The sequence below is a fragment of the Indicator indicator genome, chromosome 29, assembly GCF_027791375.1.
Source record: "Indicator indicator isolate 239-I01 chromosome 29, UM_Iind_1.1, whole genome shotgun sequence".
Taxonomy (NCBI): Eukaryota; Metazoa; Chordata; class Aves; order Piciformes; family Indicatoridae; genus Indicator; species Indicator indicator.
In genome coordinates, this window is record NC_072038.1 from 866,268 (window position 1) to 884,269 (window position 18,002).

Below are 18,002 nucleotides of genomic sequence, written 5' to 3' on the forward strand. Positions count from 1 at the left end.
CACACCTGACAGAGCAGCTTGGCGGGGGGTTGGAAGGGACCTCTGGAAAGCATCCAGTCCAAGCCCCCTGCTCAAGCAGGGCACCCACAGCAGCTTGCCCAGGATCACCATGGCCCAGCTGGGCTTGGAAGCTCTCCACACAAGGAGACTCCACAACCTCTCTGGGCAGCCTGCTCCAGCCCTCCAGCACCCTCACAACAAACAACTTTCTCCTCCTCTTCAGGTGGAACCTCCTGGGTTCCAGTCTGTGCCCTCTTGCCCCTTGTGCCTGTCCCTGGGCACCACTGAGCAGAGTCTGGCCCCAGCCTCTTGCCCCCCACAGCTCCTTCAGCTCTTGCTGAGCATTGCTCAGCTCCCCTCTGGGGCTGCTCTTCTGCAGGCTCTCAGCCCCAGGGCTCTCAGCCTTTGCTCCTCACAGAGCTGCTCCAGGCCCCTCAGCAGGTCTGCAGCCTCACCCCACAACACTAAGCACACCATGAAACAGCTTACAAAGTTCTATAGTCCTCATCCAAACAGCCTCACCTCTACCATTTGCACTCCTCAGGAATGAGAGAGTCCTAAGAAAGGAGAATTCTGTCAGGAGCAAAGCTGCAGCTTGGACAATTAACACCCAGAGGAAAGGCAAAGGGACAAACCTACTCCAAGTTCAACTTGGACCTTTGCTCCCTGTGCAGTGGCTGGAGTCTGCCTGAGCACAGCCACACTCCCAGGAGCAGGTCTCAGGCCAGCATTTGTTCTCACTGCACACCCAGGCCAGCACCACACAGTGACACTGCTGGGAGAGAAATAACCTAGGGTGGGAAGGTTCAGGCAGTTTGAAGCAAAGACAGAAGGCAAAGCACAAAGCCCAGGGCTCAGCCCTGAAGGCTGCCCTCCTCCTGGCATTTCTTCCTGAGGCCAATGAGTAGTGAGCTTTAAGTACAGGCACAGAGGCACCAGGAAAGGGATGGGGCTTGACGGACTCCTCTCTCTTGTGTTCAAAGATCCTTTCTTTGCTCTTCTTTACAAACACAACTAGAATCAGAATTGGTTTGGTTGGAAGAGACCTATAAGTTCACCAATCCAACCATTAACCCAGCACCACTAAACCGTGGCCCTCAGCACCACATCTACACAGCTCTGAAACCCCTCCAAGGATGGGAACTCCACCACTGCCCTGGGCAGCCTGGGCCAGGCCTTGACAACCCTTTCTGGGAAGAAATTGTTCCACATGTCCAACCTAAACCTTTCCTGGAACAACTTGAGGCCATTTCCTTCTGTTGCTTGTTTCCTGGGAAAAGAGACCAACCCTCACCTGGCTCCAACCTCCTTTCAGGGAGTTGCAGACAGCAAGGAGCTCTCTCCTCAGCCTCCTTTTCTGGAGGCTGAACAACCCCAGTTCCCTCACCTGCTCCTCACGAAACCTGTTCTGCAGAGGAGGTGAGGGGGAGTCTTCTCAATGCTTACAAATACCTAAGGGGTGGGTGTCAGGAGGATGGGGCCAGACTCCTCTCAGTGGTCCCCAGTGACAGGACAAGAGGCAATGGGCATAAACTTGACCATAGGAAGTTCCATCTAAACATGAGGAGAAACTTCTGTACTTTGAAGGTGACAGAGCACTGGAGAAGGCTGTGCAGAGAGGTTGTGGAGTCTGCATCTCTGGAGACTTCCAAACCCCACCTGGATGTGTTTCTGTGTGACCTGCCCTGGGTGATCCTGCTTTAACAGGGGGGTTAGAATGGATGATCTCCAGAGGTCCTTTCCAACCCCTAACATTCAGTGATTCTGTGACACTGAGTACCTAGTTAGACAGAAGGAGATGCTCCAGGATGATCAGAGGGCTGGAACACCTCTCCTATGAGGACAGACTGAGAGAGTTGGGGCTGTTCAGTCTGGAGAAGAGAAGGCTCCGAGGTGACCTTCTTGTGGCCTTCCAGGATCTGAAGGGGGCTCCAAGAAAGCTGGGGAGGGACTTTTGAGGGTGTCAGGGAGTGATAGGACTAGGGGGAATGGAATAAAGCTGGAAGTGGGGAGATTCAGACTGGATATGAGGAAGAAGTTCTTCCCATGAGAGTGGTGAGAGCCTGGAATGGGTTGTCCAGGGAGGTGGTTGAGGTCCCATCCCTGGAGGTGTTTAAGGCCAGGCTGGATGAGGCTCTGGCCAGCCTGCTGTAGTGTGAGGTGTCCCTGGCCATGGCAGGGGGGTTGGAACTGGCTGATCCTTGTGGTCCCTTCCAACCCTGACTAGGATTCTGTGACATTCTCAACTCCTTTTGTCTCCAAAGAGCCTCAGGACGGTCTAAGCTGTGATTTCCAGAAGGTCAACATCTCTCGCTGCCTCTTCCACTTCTGCCTTGCCAACAGTAGGGGAACCTTCCCTGTTCAATCTCTGTTACATCCTACTGCACTGATCTCTTCCCAAGGAGCAAAAGAGGGGAGGAAGATACTGGAATTGCCTACTGAAAACCAATTAAAGCAGCTTGAAGTGACCCTCCTCAAGGGGAGTCACACAAACAACAGCACAACCTTTTTTTCCCCCCTGGAACATTCCAGTTGCATCTTAATTAAGGCCGACAAGGCCGGAAGGTAAATTAATGCTATAGCACAGCAATGGAGTGTCCTGCCCTGTGTGCTGGCCCAAGTTGTCACTTAGGATAAATACTAAGAGCATTAAGGCCACTGCAGTCCACCACCAGCAAGAGCTCTACAGCAGTTTTCAAAGGAGGTAAAACTCACTGAATGGTGACCAAATGTAAACGAAGATTAATTCTGGTGAAACCCTCACGGTTCCAGGCAGTGGGGACAACAAACATGTGATCAGTGGTGCAAGAAGGTTAATGAAAGGAAGGACTGCTGGAAAAAAAAAAAAAAAAAAAAAAAGACTTGTGACCATGTGTGCTGTCACATCAGGGATGGATTAGATACAGAAAAGCAACACAAAAACCAGAGAAAAGTGTCACTGCTAGAACTTCATCAACCGAGGGGCGCTGATTTTTCTAATGCAGGGGGAAAAAGCTGGCTTCAGGCTCCAGACTGTTGAAGAGCAGCCTCAGCCACCTGCTGAAACACAAAGCAGGTTGGTACAGAAGCCCTGTAACAACTTCAGAAGAAACCCAGGGTTGTAAAGAGCAGCTTAACCCCTGCAGAAGCTGCTGCTGGATGTCCCGACACACAGCATGGCAGGCAGGGGACACACGTGGCCAGCAGGCTGGAAGAGGAGATTCTGCCCCTCTGCTCTGCTGAGACCTCACCTGCAGTGCTGTGTCCAGCTCTGGGGCCCCCAACACAAGAAGGGCATGGACCTGATGGAGAGGGTCCAGAGGAAGCCACAAAGATGATCAGAGGGCTGGCTGGAGAACCTCTGCTATGGGGACAGGCTGAGTTGGGGCTGTTCAGCCTGGAGAAGGCTCCAGGGAGAACCTTAGAGCTGCATTTCAATATCTGAAGGGGACCTGCAGGAAGGCTGGGGAGGGACTGTTCAGAAGGGCTGTGGGGATAGGATTAGGGGCAGTGGTTTGAAACTGGAGCAGGGCAGAGTTAGGTTGGACATCAGGAGGAAGTTCTGCACAGTGAGGGTGGGGAGACACTGGAACAGGTTGCCCAGGATGTGTTTGAGGCCCCATCCTGGAGACATTCAAGATCAGCCTTGCTGTGTCCCTGGGCAGCCTGCTCTAGTTGGAGGTGTCCCTGCTGCCTGCAGGGGGGTTGGACAAGATGACCTTTTGGAGGTCCCTTCCAACACAATGCAGAGTCTGTGAACCTCTTCCTTCCCCACAGCCCAACCATGGGCAAGGGAAAGGTTGGAGGTGCTGGACCAAGATCCAGACCCTGGCTACAACCCTGTCTGTACCACTGAGAACAGGACCCACAAGGGAGGCTTTGGAAGGGGCATGAATTCACCAGGCGGAGAACAGCTGGCAGAGTTTTATCCATTTTTAATTAAAGAAGTTAAAAGAGAGCTATAAAACTTCAAGCCTTGCAAAGATGGGAAAGCACAAAGATGAGAGGCCCTCTGCTTTGGCTGCACCAAACAGCACACCAGAGCACAGCAGCAAGCAGAGACCAACCCCTACCCCAGGACACTGAACAGACCCTCACAGAACAAAGCCCTGGGGCTGTTTAGTTTGGAGAAGAGAAGGTTGAGAAGGGATGTGATCAGTCTCTATTAATACCTGAGGGGTGGGTGTCAAGGTGAGGGTGCCAGGCTCTTTTTGATGGTGCCCAGTTACAGGACAAGGAGCAATGGCTACAAGCTGGAACACAGAAGGTTCCACCTCAACATGAGGAGAAACTTCTTTGGTGTGAGGGTGCTGGAGCCCTAGCAGGCTGCCCAGAGAGGTTGTGGAGTCTCCTTCTCTAGAGACCTCGCAGGCTGCCCAGAGAGGTTGTGGAGTCTCCTTCTCTAGAGACCTCAAGACCTTCCTGGACACTGTGATCCTGTGTGACATGCCCTGGGTGCCCCTGCTTTAGCAGGGGGGTTGGACTGGATGATCTCCAGAGGTGCCTTCCAGCCCCACCATGCTGGGATTCAGTGCAAACAGCTGCCCCTTGGAAGCACAAGCTGCAAGTTTCAAGACCTCCTGTTTTCTACCACAAGTCCCTATTGCAGAAGTGCAGCTGCACTCCTCTGAGGCAGCTCTCAGCACACCCCAGGGCAGCAGAGGTGAGGGAGCTCTGCTCAGCCACAGGGTGTGACCCAGAGCACAGTGCAGCAGGGCACAGCCCCTGCAGCATCCCACCACCAGCTGAAGAAGCCTGTGCCAGCTACACTGGAGCTTCCCACACATCCTGGGCTCCCACAAAAGCTCAGGGAACAAGGATGCGCTGTTATAAAGTGTGAGGCTTCCAACCCAAGTTTCACCCACTGCACTTTAGGGCAATTTCATCAGCCATGGGCACACAGCAAGCTCTGCCAACACATAGACTGCAGCTCCACTTCTCTTCTCTGGAGACCACTCCATGGTTTGCATGGTTTGTATGTTACAGACACAGCACCTGCACAGCTCCCACCAAACCCAATTCATGCACTGCTAATAACTCAATAAATCAGGCAGGAGACCCAAATTTCACACCTGAAGAGAGAGGCTCTGCCTCTCTTCATGTGCAGAGACAACCAGGGGTTGAACCTGTTGGAGAGGACACACAGCTCCCACCAGAGAGGGGCTAGATGAGAACTGTGTGGGGAGAGCACAACTCACAGGCTGTTAACCATAATTACTTTTTCCACTTGTGGAGGACACACCAAAGTGGAAATTCAGATGAATTCCATCTGAAGGCCCCTGCTGACTGCTACACAATGTGATTATTGGGGATTGTGTGACCATGAAGTCCCATCCTGACAGCTTCCTTTCCAACAATTCTGCTCTGATCTCAACAACCCTGATCTGCTGGAGGGTAGGGAGGCTCTAGAGAAGGATCTGGATCAATGGGCTGAGGACAATGGCATGAGAAAGGCCAAGTGTTGGGTGCTGCACTTAGGTCACACCAATCCCATGAGTACGCCTCCAGACACTGCCCCAAGGCTGGAAACTGCCCAGCAGAGAAAGACCTGAGGGTGTTAATCAACAGCTGGCTGGAGATGAGCCAGGGTGTGCCAAGGTGGCCAAGAAGACTGGTATCATCCTGGCCTGGATCAGCAATGGTGTGGCCAAGTAGGAGCAAGGAATTGATTGTTCTCCTGGACTGGGCCACATCTCAAATCCTGGGTTCAATTTGGGGCCACTCGCTCCAAGGATGACATTGAAAGGCCAAAGCAGGTCCAGAAAAGGGCAACAAAGCTGGGGAAGGGTCTGGAAAACAGGGCTGGTGAGGAGCAGCTGTGGGAACTGGGAGTGTTTGGCCTAGAGGAGGCTGAGGGGAGACCTCATTGCTCTCTACAGCTCCCTGAAAGGAGGTTGGAGTGAGGTGGGGGTTGGTCTTCCAAGGAGCAAGTGATGGGATGAGAGGAAATGGCCTCAAGTTGCATGAGGAACAATTTCTTCCCCTTGAGGGTTGTCAAGGCCTGGCCCAGGCTGCCCAGGGCAGTGGTGGAGTCCCCATCCCTGGAGGGGTTGCAAAGCTGTGTAGATGTGGTGCTGAGGGCCATGGTTTAGTGGTGCCCTGACAGTGCTGGGTTTGTGGCTGGCCTTGGTGATCTGAGAGGTCTCTGCCAGCCTAAATGATTCTGTGATTCAATGATTCATGTAAGCATTGTGTGGGGACCCCATGAGCCCAGCTCTGACCCCAGATCCCTTAGCTCTGCCAAGCTGCTGCTCTGCCATGCAGAATCACAGACTCAACCAGGTTGGAAAAGACCTCAGAGCTCATCAAGTCCAACCTCTTACCTAATACCTAACACCTCCTGACAACTAAACCCTGGCTCCAAGTGCCACATTCAAGCTTGTTTTGAACACCTCCAGGGATGGTGACTCCACCACCTCCCTGGGCAGCACATTCCAATGGCCAATTACCCTTTCTGGGAAGAACTTTCTCCTCACCTCCAGCCTAAACTTCCCCCTCCACAGCTTGAGACTGTGTCCTCTTGTTCTGGTGCTGGTTGTCTGGGAGAAGAGACCAAACCCTACCTGGCTGCAACCTCCTTTCAGGTAGTTATAGACAGCAATAAGGTGTCTCCTGAGCCTCCTCTTCTCCAGGCTGCACAACCCCAGCTCCCCATTCCCTCACCTCCCCAGCTCTGCAGCCACATGTGACACCCCACAGCATTCCTAAGCCACTGAAAGCACAGTTTGGTATCTGCAGAGATAAAGGAGCTCAGGGGCTGCACTTCCCATTGTCCTCAGACATTCTCAGAGCAGGAGTCAGACTGTTCCCTGCAGGTGACAGTGCCATACCTTGTCACATCTGGCTCTGTGCCTTCGTTCTGATAGGATGCCTGCAGTTGCTTCTGGCGTGTGAGGAGGTCGTCCACCAAATTCTGCCTCCTGTCTCCCTCCAGCTGTGTGCTGAGGACACTTGGTTAAGGACCACACTTAAAAAAAAAAAAACCACCGAGACACATAAAATAATTCTTGCTACACAGCCCTCAAATCAGCCAAATCCCTGCTCACCACAACTGACTGTCTGAACTCAAGAAAAGGCTGCAGCACCTCCCAGGACAGGTCACAGCTTTCTGCATGAAATCTGCTGTCACCCTGCGCTTCTGAAGGTTGCAGATCTCAAACTTGGTATTCCCCAGGGATCAGTACTGGGTCCAGTTCTGGTCAATATCTTCATCAATGACCTGGATGAGGGGATTGAGTGGGCCCTCAGCAGGTTTGCTGATGCTACAAAACTGGGGAGTGGCTGAGACCCCCTCAGGCTGTGCTGCCACTCAGTGAGACCTGGCCAGGCTGGAGAGTTGGGCAGAGGGAACCTCATGAAGTTCAACCAGGGCAAGCATAGAGTCCTGCCCCAGGGGATGAACAACACCAGGCACCAGTACAGACTAGGGTTGTCCTGACAGAGAGTAGCTCCATGGATAAAGACCTTGAAGGCCTGGTGGACAGCAAGTTCACCACATCACAGCAATGTGGCCTTGTGGCCAAGAGGGCCAATGGGACCCTGGGGTGCATCAAGAAAAGTGTGGCCAGGAGGGCTAGGGAGGTTCTTCTTCCCCTCTAGTCTGCCCTGGTGAGACCTGTCTCCAGTTTCGGGCTCCCCAATTCAAGACAGGCAGGGATCTGCTGGAGAGAGAGTCCAGTGGAGGCCACAAGGATGACTGGGGGACTTGAACATCTCTGCTGTGAAGAGAGACTGAGAGCCCTGGGGCTGTTGAGTCTGGAGAGGAGAAGACAGAGGGGATCTGATCAATGTCTATAAACACCTGAGGGGTGAGTGTCAAGGTGAAGGTGCCAGGCTCTTTGTGGTGGTGCCCAGTGACAGGACAAGGAACAACAGGCACAAGCTGGAACACAGGAGGTTCCACCTCAACATGTGGAGAAACTTTTTTGGTGTAGGGTGACAGAATCCTGGAGCAGGCTGCCCAGAGAGGTTGTGGAGTCTCCTTCTCTGGAGACTTTCAAAACCCACCTGGATGCATTCCTGTGTGACCTACCCTGGGTGCTCCTGCTCTGGCAGGGAGGTTGGATTTGATGATTTCTAGAGGTCCCTTCCAACTCCTAACATTGTGTGATTCTGTTTCACACAGTGACCACTGAGTGATCTTCAGGTCATCACCTCAAAGTTCTAAATGAACTGGTAGGCTCTTTATTGCCAGATTAGAATGAGAATTAAGAATGGCAATTCCCCTTCCAAAATCCAACATAATCCTTCCATGTACTACCAAGCAGCCCTGTGCAGCTGATCTCTTCCAGAACACTGACAACTGCAGGGGCTTGGACAAGATGACCTTTGCCAACCCAATGCAATCTGTGATTCAGTGACCACCCACCAGCACTGCAGAGGTTAATGAAGGGAAGCTCAGTCTTACTGAGAGCTTAAACCTACACAGTTATGATCCAAACAGGGCAGGCCCAAACAGAACAGAGATTCTAAAATCCACAGCCTACCTCCCATCCTGCTCCACTGGAGGCTCCTAACACAGCCCAGGTGAGTAGCTCCCAGGCAAGCAATCAGCAAACAATCCAAAATGTACCTGGAGCATGTTTCCATCTGCAGTCCAGCAGCAGAACAACCCAGGGGCCACTGACACAGCAGCAAAACTATTCCTACAGCAGCTCTGAGACGTAAGATGCCCTCAAGTGCTGCAGCTTGCAGAGGCTGTGTGGTTGCTTTGTTTAATTCATCTCAGGGACATTTGGAAGGACTCTTCCAAGCAGTGCTCAGCAGATTATGCAGCAGCTGAGCTGATCTCTGTGTTTTCAGGCACAGCAGCAGCACTGCTCTGCTCTCAAGCCCTCACTGCACAGGGAAGTTTTACTCCTGGCCATCAGCACAGCACTGAGGGAGCTGAGAAGGGATTTCTGCCCTGGTAAGCTTGAAATTAAACATTCATTCATAGAATTCACAGGGTTGGAAGGGAGCTCAAGGCTCAGCCAGTCCCAACCCCCCTGCCATGGGCAGGGACACCTCACACTACAGCAGGTTGCTCACAGCCACATCCAGCCTGGCTGCAAAAACCTCCAGGGATGAGGCTTCCACCACCTCCCTGGGCAACCTGTGCCAGTGTCTCACCACCCTCATGGGGAAGAATTTCTTCCTAACATCCAATCTGAATCTCCCCATTTCTAGTTTTTCTCCATTCCCCCCAGTCCCTGACACCCTCAAAAGTCCCTCCCCAGCTTTCCTGTCGCCACCTTCAGAAGGACAAGAAGGTCTCCTTGAAGCCTTCTCTTCTCCAGACTGAACAGCCCCAACTCTCTCAGTCTGTCATGAAATGGTTGCTGCTGGATAGCTGCAGGGAGATGGGTGGACTTCTTAAGCCTGACTATTCCAACACATAGGATCAGCAGCAAATCAAAGCCAGGCTACAGGGTAACAATCCCAGAGGACCTGTGACTCCTAAGGCAGAGTTTGAAGTGTTTTGACATCATTCTGAAGATTCATAGAATGGTTTGGCTTAGAAGGGACCTTAAAGATCATCCAGCTCCAACCTCCCTGTCACAGGCAGGGACACCTCCCACCAGCCCAGGTTGCTCAAGGCTTCATCCAGCCTGGCCTTGAACACCTCCAGGGAGGGGACATCCACAGCCTCCCTGGGCAACCTGTTCCAGTCTCTCACCACCCTCACTGGAAAGAATTTCTTCCTCATCTCCAGTCTCAATCTGCCCTCTTCCTGCCCAAAGCCATTGCCCCTCATCCTGTAGTGACAGGACAAGCCCTTGCCAAAAGTCCATTCCCAGCAATGGTGTCGCCAGCAGGACCAGGGAGGTGATTGTCCCCTCTGTGGGACACTGGTGAGGCCCTCCTTAAGCTTCACTCCAGCTCTGCTATTATTCAGACCACCTTGTTAAGCTCCCCTGGGACACAGCAAAGCCCACCTCACACCCACCACACCCGAGATGCTCAGGCTCCTGCACTACAGCCACAACCAAGACCCTGAACAGCAGCACTGCCAGAGCTCTGGAGGCAAACTCTGCTAAACATGGCACGAGGGAAACTCCCCAGCTGTGTGGCAGAGCCATTCCAGCCCATCTTTGCCCTCTGCCACAACACAAGCGAGGTCAGGGAGCTGGTGTTTACACTGATACATCTGCCTGGTGGCCACAGCCCTCAGCAGCAAATCCTTCAGCTGCTCAATCTTCTCCCTGAGGGTCTGCAGCGAGGACCTGATCACCACGTTGAGCTGAAAAGGGAGAGAGAGAGATCTGGGTTACATCCACAGAAAACTGAGGACTTACTCCACTGGCACAGTTTGAGACAGGGTGTCTTGAAGACCCATAGAGTACAGATGGGTGGGGTGGGGGTGGGAATTACACCCCCACCCCCCCCCCAGCATAAATCTGGAGAATTACCCCAAAATAAACCTCCAGGCTAGCTCAGGTTTGGGAGCAAATGAAGCCTTGAAATGCAATCAGTATGTACAAAATATATATCTATTTACATAGATTTACAATTTATAAACAACACAAAGACCCCTCTGGACAAAGCCAGAGGGCTACAAACAGCCTCCTTCTCCCCCCTCCCCACCTCTGTACAAGGGAAAGAGGAGAAAGCAGTTAGCATATCCTGCTAGTACTTAGCCACAACAAGGAATACAGCCAAGGGCAGCAAAGCCAAGCAAAGGCACCAGCTAGCAGCAGGTAGAATGAAGAAGCAGAGACAATCATGGAATGGTCCAGGCCAGAAGGGACCTCCAAAGCTCATCCAGTCCAACCTCCCTGCAGCCAACAGGGACATCCCCAACTGGATCAGGCTGCCCAGGGTCTTGTCCAGCCTCACCTTGAATATCTCCAGGGATGAGGCCTCAACCACTTCCCTGGGCAACCTGTTCCAGTGTTCCACCACCCTCATAGTGAAGAACTTCTTCCTGATATCCAATCTAAATCTGCTCTGCTCTAGTTTGAAGCCATTGCTCCTTGTCCTGTCCCTGCAGGCCTTTGCACACAGTCTCTCTCCATCCTTCCTGTAGCTCCCTTCAGGTCCTGGCAGGCTGCTCTTAGGTCTCCCTGGAGCCTTCTCCCAGGCACCCAGCACCAGAACAAGAGGACACAGTCTCAAGCTGTGCCAGGGGAGGTTTAGGCTGGAGGTGAGGAGAAAGTTCTTCACAGAGAGAGTGGTTGGCCATTGGAATGTGCTGCCCAGGGAGGTGGTGGAATCACTGTCCCTGGAGGTGTTCAGGAGGGGATTGGACGTGGCACTTGGTGCCATGGTTTAGATAGTCATGAGGTTTAGGGTGACAGGTTGGACTCGATGATCTTTGAGGACTCTTCCAACCTTCTTGATTCTATGATTCTCTTCTCCATGCTGAACACCCCCAGCTCCCTCAGCCTGTCCTTGTAGCAGAGGTGTTCCAGCCCCCTGATCATTTCCATGGCCCTCCTCTGGACCCACTCCATCAGGTCCATGTCCTTCCTATATTGAGGGCTCCAGACCTGTACACAGTACTGCAGGTGAGGTCTCAGCAGAGCAAGTGGCAGAATCACCTCTCTAGATCTGCTGTATTTCTACCCAACCCTGGGTGTGGAGTTTTCTTTAATTACTTTAAGAGCAGTTGGAGAGCCTTGTCTTGCACCCTTTTAACCCAAGACATACATGCAGCTGACAACTAGAGAAGGGCAGATTTAGATTGGATATGAGGGCAGTGGAACACTGGAACAGGTTGCCCAGGGAGGTGGTTGAGGTCCTATCCCTGCAGATATTCAAGGTGAGGCTCAACAGAGCTCTGGGCAACCTGATCCAGTTGGGGATGTCCCTGCTGAGTGCAGAGGGGGTTGGACTGGATGAGCTTTGGAGGTCCCTTCTGGCCCAGACCATTCTCTGATTCTAAGATGTTGAACTTAAAGCTGCACCAGTGTGAAGGACCCCAGCCTGAGCCCAGCCAGCAAGGGGCTGATGCAGCTCCCTGGGCTCAGTGCTTACAAAACAGGGAGATAAACAGCCCTGGTTTCACAAGCACAATTCAAATGCATTGCTGCTGGTGAATATGGAGAGCTGGCTTTCAACATTCAAACACATTCCTTTATATGGGCAAAACATTTCAGCACATTTTAATATTTTCCAGTTTGTTTTCCAGTTCTTTCCCCTGGAATTTCATACCAACACAGGAGCCAGCTCGCTTCTGCCTTCAGGTTTTGTAGATTCATAGGATGGGTTGGGTTGGAAGGGACCTTAGAGATCATCCAGCTCCAACCCCCCTGCCATGGGCAGGGACACCTCCCACCAGCCCAGCTTGCTCAAGGCCTTATCCAGCCTGGCCTTGGAACACCTCCAGGGAGGGGACAGCCACAGCCTCCTGTTCCAGTCTCTCACCACCCTCCCTGGAAAGAATTTCTTCCTCATCTCCAGTCTCAATCTCCCCTCTTCCAGCACAAATCCATTGCCCCTCAACCTGTCACTACAAGCCCTTGTCAAAAGTCCCTCCTCAGGTTCCAGGATTAGAGGAAAAGCTGCTGCAAGTTCAGGTGCTCCCTCTCCACCAAACTCCTCCAGACTGTAAAGATCATAGAATCATGGAATGGTTTGGGTTGGAAGAAACCTTAAAGATCATCCAGTTCCAACCCTCCTGCCATGGGCAGGGACACCTTCCACTCAAGGCCTCATCCAACCTGGCCTTGATCTCAAAGAAATTCAGCTTTCTTCCATTTTCCCCTCTCAGCAGCTCCTCTCTACTACAGCTCCCAAGCCCTTCTCACAGCTGACTTGCCCAAGATCCAGACATGTCTGGTTCTCACTCCAAGTGTACTTAAGCCACTCACATTCTCCCCTGCTGCAAACAAGCTCAAGGCTGGCAGGAATCCTCCTCCCTCCCTCCCTCCCCACCTCTCCCCGAGCCAGGCTGCCAACCATCCTCTGGGGTTTTCCTCCTTAAATGTTATTTCTTCTCGTTCCAGTGATGTAGAACACACTAGGACAAAACATTGTCACTGCAATTAACCAGGCAAGTCCTTCTAATTAGGACTTTGTGTGCTTCTTATTCACAAGGCATCAGCCCTGCTGTGGGTTTGAATGGTTACCAACCTCGGCTGCTCCGTGTGGTGAACCAGCAACAGAGAAGGAATATTTGCTTTGAGCCTCATTCCTGTCTTCTTGAAGACACAGAGGGAGCAGCCACACACTGACAGCTTGCAAGGATCCTGCCCACAGCTGAAGTGCAATTGGAGTCTGAGCAGGGGTGGAGGGGGAGATCCCCCAAATCCCCCGAGAGCGTCAGAAGCCGAAACCTCCCTGGCTCAGAGAGGCTTGGCCTCAAACACTGCCAAACACAGAGACCACAGCAGATGCAGCCAGGCTGAGGCAGCCTTGAGAGCACTCAGCCAAAACCCACCTCCAGCCCCAAAGCTGTGGAATGCTAGGGCAGCATTCCCAAAGCCAGGATGGGGAGTAAATGCTTCCAGGAACGTTCAAGCGGTTGTTTATGCCTCTAGCTCTGCAATCAGGTAGTAAAAGGGCTTTTAGCTGCACATGTACTCGTGTTCAGGTTGGACCTGATGATCTTCAAGCTCTTTTCAACCTCAATGATGCTGTTAGCAGACTTCCAGTACCTGAAGGAAGCTACAAGAAAGCTGGGGAGGGACTTTTGACACAGGCTTGTAGTGCTAAGATAAGAGGGAATGGATGGAAGCTGGAAGAGGGGAGATTGAGACTGGAGATTAGGAGGAAATTCTTTCCAGTGAGGGTGGGGAGACACTGGCACAGGTTGCCCAGGGAGGTTGTGGATGTCCCCACCCTGAAGGTGTTCAAGGCCAGCTTGGATGAAGCCTTGAACAACCTGGGCTGGTGGGAGGTGTCCCTGCCCATGGCAGGGGGTTGGAACTGGATGAGCTTTAAGGTTCCCTTCCAACCCAAACCCTTCAGTGATTCTATAATGATTTCAACCAACCCAGAACAGCCAAGTCCCATAAATATCCAAGGAAGCCACCTAAGGTACAGACACCTTCCAGGAACTGCAGTGTTCTAACAAAAGATTTCACTACCATTAGAGAGCAAAAAACAGCAACATAAAAGACACCAGCAGCAGCTTTAAGCTCAGCTCCCTGCAGCAGAGTCCACACATGGGTAAGTGCCAGCCTGAAATCTTTCCCTACAGGGTTTTGGCTGTTTTGTTTTGGTTTTCCCCTCTCCTCTCTTTCCATTTTAAATTTTCTGCTCTATTTTTCCCTCAGCAATAAGTTGTTTGGGTTTGGTGTTTTGTTTTTTTTTTTTTTCCTTAAGCCATGCTAATGATCAAATACTGTAAAAAACAAAAACTTGTTTACATCCTCCCTGCCAGGCAAATACTGTACAAAGGCTTTGCTTCTTTTTGCTTTTTACCCCCCCTGCCTTAAAAGATTGAGGAGTCACAGGAGCAGGAAGACTGCTCAGCTGTGGATTTCTCCAGGTGCATTTCTGTTATGAAAACAACTCCCTCCTCAGTGGAAACTTGTTTGTAGTAGAACCAAACCCTGCCAAATATTCACCTTGAACTGTTAATGGATGACAGGCAAACAGGGCCTGGAAAACACAGGGCATGGAACAAATGATTTTATGAAGAAGCGAAGTCACCCACGTGATGTTTCCATAAAACACCACCTGGGAGAGAAAGGCCTCAAATGACACCAATACAATGTTTTGGGGGGGGGGGTGCTGGGGCACATCATGGATTGCAGTGATGCAAACAGAGACCTTTGTCCCCTATAAATACAGAAGGGTTAAGCAGCAATCTTTTTATGAGCCTGCTATTGCTGGGCTCTGTCTGTACCATTGCATCCTGAGCACAGGCTCTTTAATCATCACCTCTAAACACTCCTCTCAAGCCAGCAGAGGGAGAGAGGTGATTCTGCCACTTTGCTCTGCTGAGACCTCACCTGCAGCACTGTGTACAGCTCTGGAGCCCTCAGTACAGGAAGGACATGGACCTGATGGAGCAGGTCCAGAGGAGGGCCATGACAATGCTCAGGGGGTTGGAGCAGCTCTGCTCCAAGGACAGGCTGAGGGAGCTGGGGGAGTTCAGCCTGGAGGAGAGAAGGCTCCAGGGAGACCTTAGAGCAGCCTGCCAGGACCTGAAGGGAGCTACAAGAAGGATGGAGAGAGACTGTGTGCAAAGGCCTGCAGGGACAGGACCAGGGGCAATGGCTTCAAACTAGAGCAGAGCAGATTTAGATTGGATGTGAGGAACAAGTTCTGCACCATGAGGGTGGTGGAACACTGGAGCAGGTTGCCTAGGGAGGCAGTTGAGGCCCCATCCCTGGAGATATTTAAGGTCAGGCTTAACAAAGCTCTGGGCAACCTGCCTAGTGGAGACTATCCCTGCTGACTGCAGGGGGGTTGGACTGGATGCCCTTTGGAGGACACTTCCAACCCAAACCATTCTACATATTTCTCTCAAATCCCTCTTATTTGTGACTCCAGAAATCTCTTCACCATTCAGGCAAAGTCACTCATAAAAATGTAGCCCTGATTGCTGTGCAAACCTTACACAGCTTTCCTCACCACTGCTCCAAAATGACATTTGCTTTTAAAAGCTATCTGCAAAGAAGCTTTAGTGACCCAGCAGCACATGGCAGCCCTGCTACAAAGAGGAGCAGGGCCTACAAAATAAATCAGTGGGGTTTTAATTATGCAAATTACTACAAAAAGCTAACTCCAGGGCTTGCAGACATCAGCACAGACAGGGGAGAAGCTAAGAGCATCACCCCTCAGGTAGGCAAGCCAGCAGGCTCCTGTGCTGCCTGAAGGAAAGGACAAGGCTTTTAGCCCTGAAGGGAGCAGCCTCCTGAGAAGCTTCTAATTCTATTTTTTAAACAAGAAGTGTGAAAAGGTGGAGAGTGGAATCTTCCTGGGGAAGCTCCAGCTTCTGCTTCTCATTCATATTTAACTCCAGTCTTGTACTTTGTTAGAAATGTAGCTAAAAAAAAAAAAAAAGCTGCAAAACTTCTGATCCACAGGAAGGAAGCAAAGCAGCCTTGTGGGGAAAGCATTTATACAGAGGCTGACATGCATCCCAGCATCTCTTAGCTTCCAGCTCAGTTCCTGGCAGCAACAGCCCTGAGCAGCAGGCAGCGTGTACCCAACACTCCCACAGCTTCCCCTTGTCTCCTGTTGTAAAAGCAGCAGCACTGCATGCAAAAAAGACTCATGACTGCTAAATCCAAGGCTGGTTTTGTGGCACTGAACAGCTACTGTTAATTTAGAGATGGTATTCTTGCTTTCTTAATGGAAGTCTAAAAGAATCAAGGAATAGTTTTGGCTGGAAGGAAACTTTCAGATGATCCAGTCCAAGTCTTAACCCTGCACTGCCAGGGCACCACTAAACCATGGCCCTCAGCACCACATCTACACAGCTTTGAAACCCCTCCAGGGATGGGGAATCCACCACTGCCCTGAGCAGCCTGGGCCAGGCCTTGACAACCCTCAAGGGGAAGAAATTGTTCCTCATGTCCAACCTAAACCTTCCCTGAGGCAACTTGAGGCTGTTTCCTCCTGTCCTAGCACTTGTTACTTGGGAGAAGCTACAGACTGCCACCTGGCTCCAACCTCCTTTCAGGGAGTTGTAGAGAGACAGAAGATCTCCCTTCGGCCTCCTCTTCCCGAGATTAAACACCCCCAGCTCCCTCAGCTGCTCCTCCCCAGCCCTGTTCTCCACACCCTTCACCAGCTTTGCTGCCTTTCTCTGGATATGCTCCAGCACCTCAGTGTTCTTCTTACACCAAGGGGCCCAAAACTGAACCCAGGATTTGAGGTGTGGCCTCACCAATGTTCACGACAGAGGGATGATCACTGCTCTGGTTCTGCTGCCACACTAGTGCTGACCCAGGCCAGGATGCTGTTAGCTTTGCTGACCACTTGGGCACACTGCTGGCTTGTCTTTGCACAATAAATATTCAGTTCCTGACATTAAACATAACTTTCACCCTGCAGATACCCAGCTGGCAGCAGCAGTGTCCTGACATAGCCTGGTCCCCGCTCTAGGGTGGGCTATGGGGTGTCACCCACAGCGCCCCCAGCCACGTCACTTGGCAGCATCCACTTCCCTTTGCAGCTTGAGAGGAAGGAAACTCAGCACTTACAGCTTCCTGAACACAGCTGGCTCCTGTAAATTTAATGCTTACCCAGTGTTTAAAGCTGTTAAAAGCAAAGTCTAGCTAAAACTCTTCATGTGACAACCCCCCAGCTGCTGTCAGAGCAGTACCTTGGCAGAGTTCTCCCCGTTCCTCTGGTACCGGTTACGCTCCTGGATTCTCTCCGCGGTCTCCTGGGCGATCTGACAAGCGGCATCGTACAGGGAAAGCCTGCGGGGGAAGGAGAACCCGGAGCTGAGCCCCAGCACCACCCGGCCGGACCCTCTCGGCCCTCAGCACCGCGCTTCGGCCTCGCTTTGTGGGGAAACTGCTTGTGCTCGCCCGCAGCAGGTGCAAAAACCATCACCGCATCAAACCCCACTTCTTAAATTGGCCTAAAAGAAGCTTCTGGGGGCAAAATGCTCTCTATAGGGAATAGTATCCCCTGCCCTGAGCGGCGGGTGGGCTGGCAGCGCACAGCCCGGGGCCCTGTCCCAACCGCCTCCGGCCCCGCCGCTCGCAGCCCACCCGGCTCAGCGGAACCAGTCAGCCAGCGCTGCTCGCCTCCACCGCGGCACCGGCAGGTCCGCACCCCACCGAGCCCGGGGCGGCTCGGCCTAACAACCCGGGTTGCGAGCAGCGGCAGCGCAGTCAGCCCCAGAGAACTGGACCTGGAGCCGCCGGTCCGGCACTCACCAGGGGTCCGGAGCCATCGCCGCTGCCGGCCGGAAGAGCCCTGCGCTTCCGCCTCTCAGCTGGGGACGGCGGCCGCCGAGGGCCAAGCCGCGCCGTGCGCAGCCGCTGAACGAGGGGCGCAGAACTGGAAGCGGGAGAGGGTCGGGTTGCAGAGGTTTAAATCCCCATCCAAGCTGCTGCCCGCAGCCCTCGGGCACCTCCGCACGCCGCCATGGGCTGGCTCCCTCGGGCGGGGCTGCTCCAGGCCCACGG

The 18,002-nt window shown here is 52.5% G+C and overlaps 1 protein-coding gene across 1 annotated transcript in view; it reads right to left on the reverse strand.

Annotated features, from left to right (window-relative positions):
- Nucleotides 1-17,767, reverse strand: part of STX8 (syntaxin 8) — a 152,485-nt gene extending 134,718 nt beyond the window's left edge. Inside the window, exons 1-4 of the mRNA XM_054393932.1 lie at nucleotides 17,751-17,767; nucleotides 17,186-17,285; nucleotides 10,107-10,201; nucleotides 6,810-6,920 (exon numbers count right to left, since the gene is read on the reverse strand). Coding sequence (XP_054249907.1) covers nucleotides 6,810-6,920; nucleotides 10,107-10,201; nucleotides 17,186-17,285; nucleotides 17,751-17,767 — 323 coding nt within the window. The remainder of the gene's footprint in view (nucleotides 1-6,809; nucleotides 6,921-10,106; nucleotides 10,202-17,185; nucleotides 17,286-17,750) is intronic.
- Nucleotides 17,768-18,002: the final 235 nt, after the last annotated feature.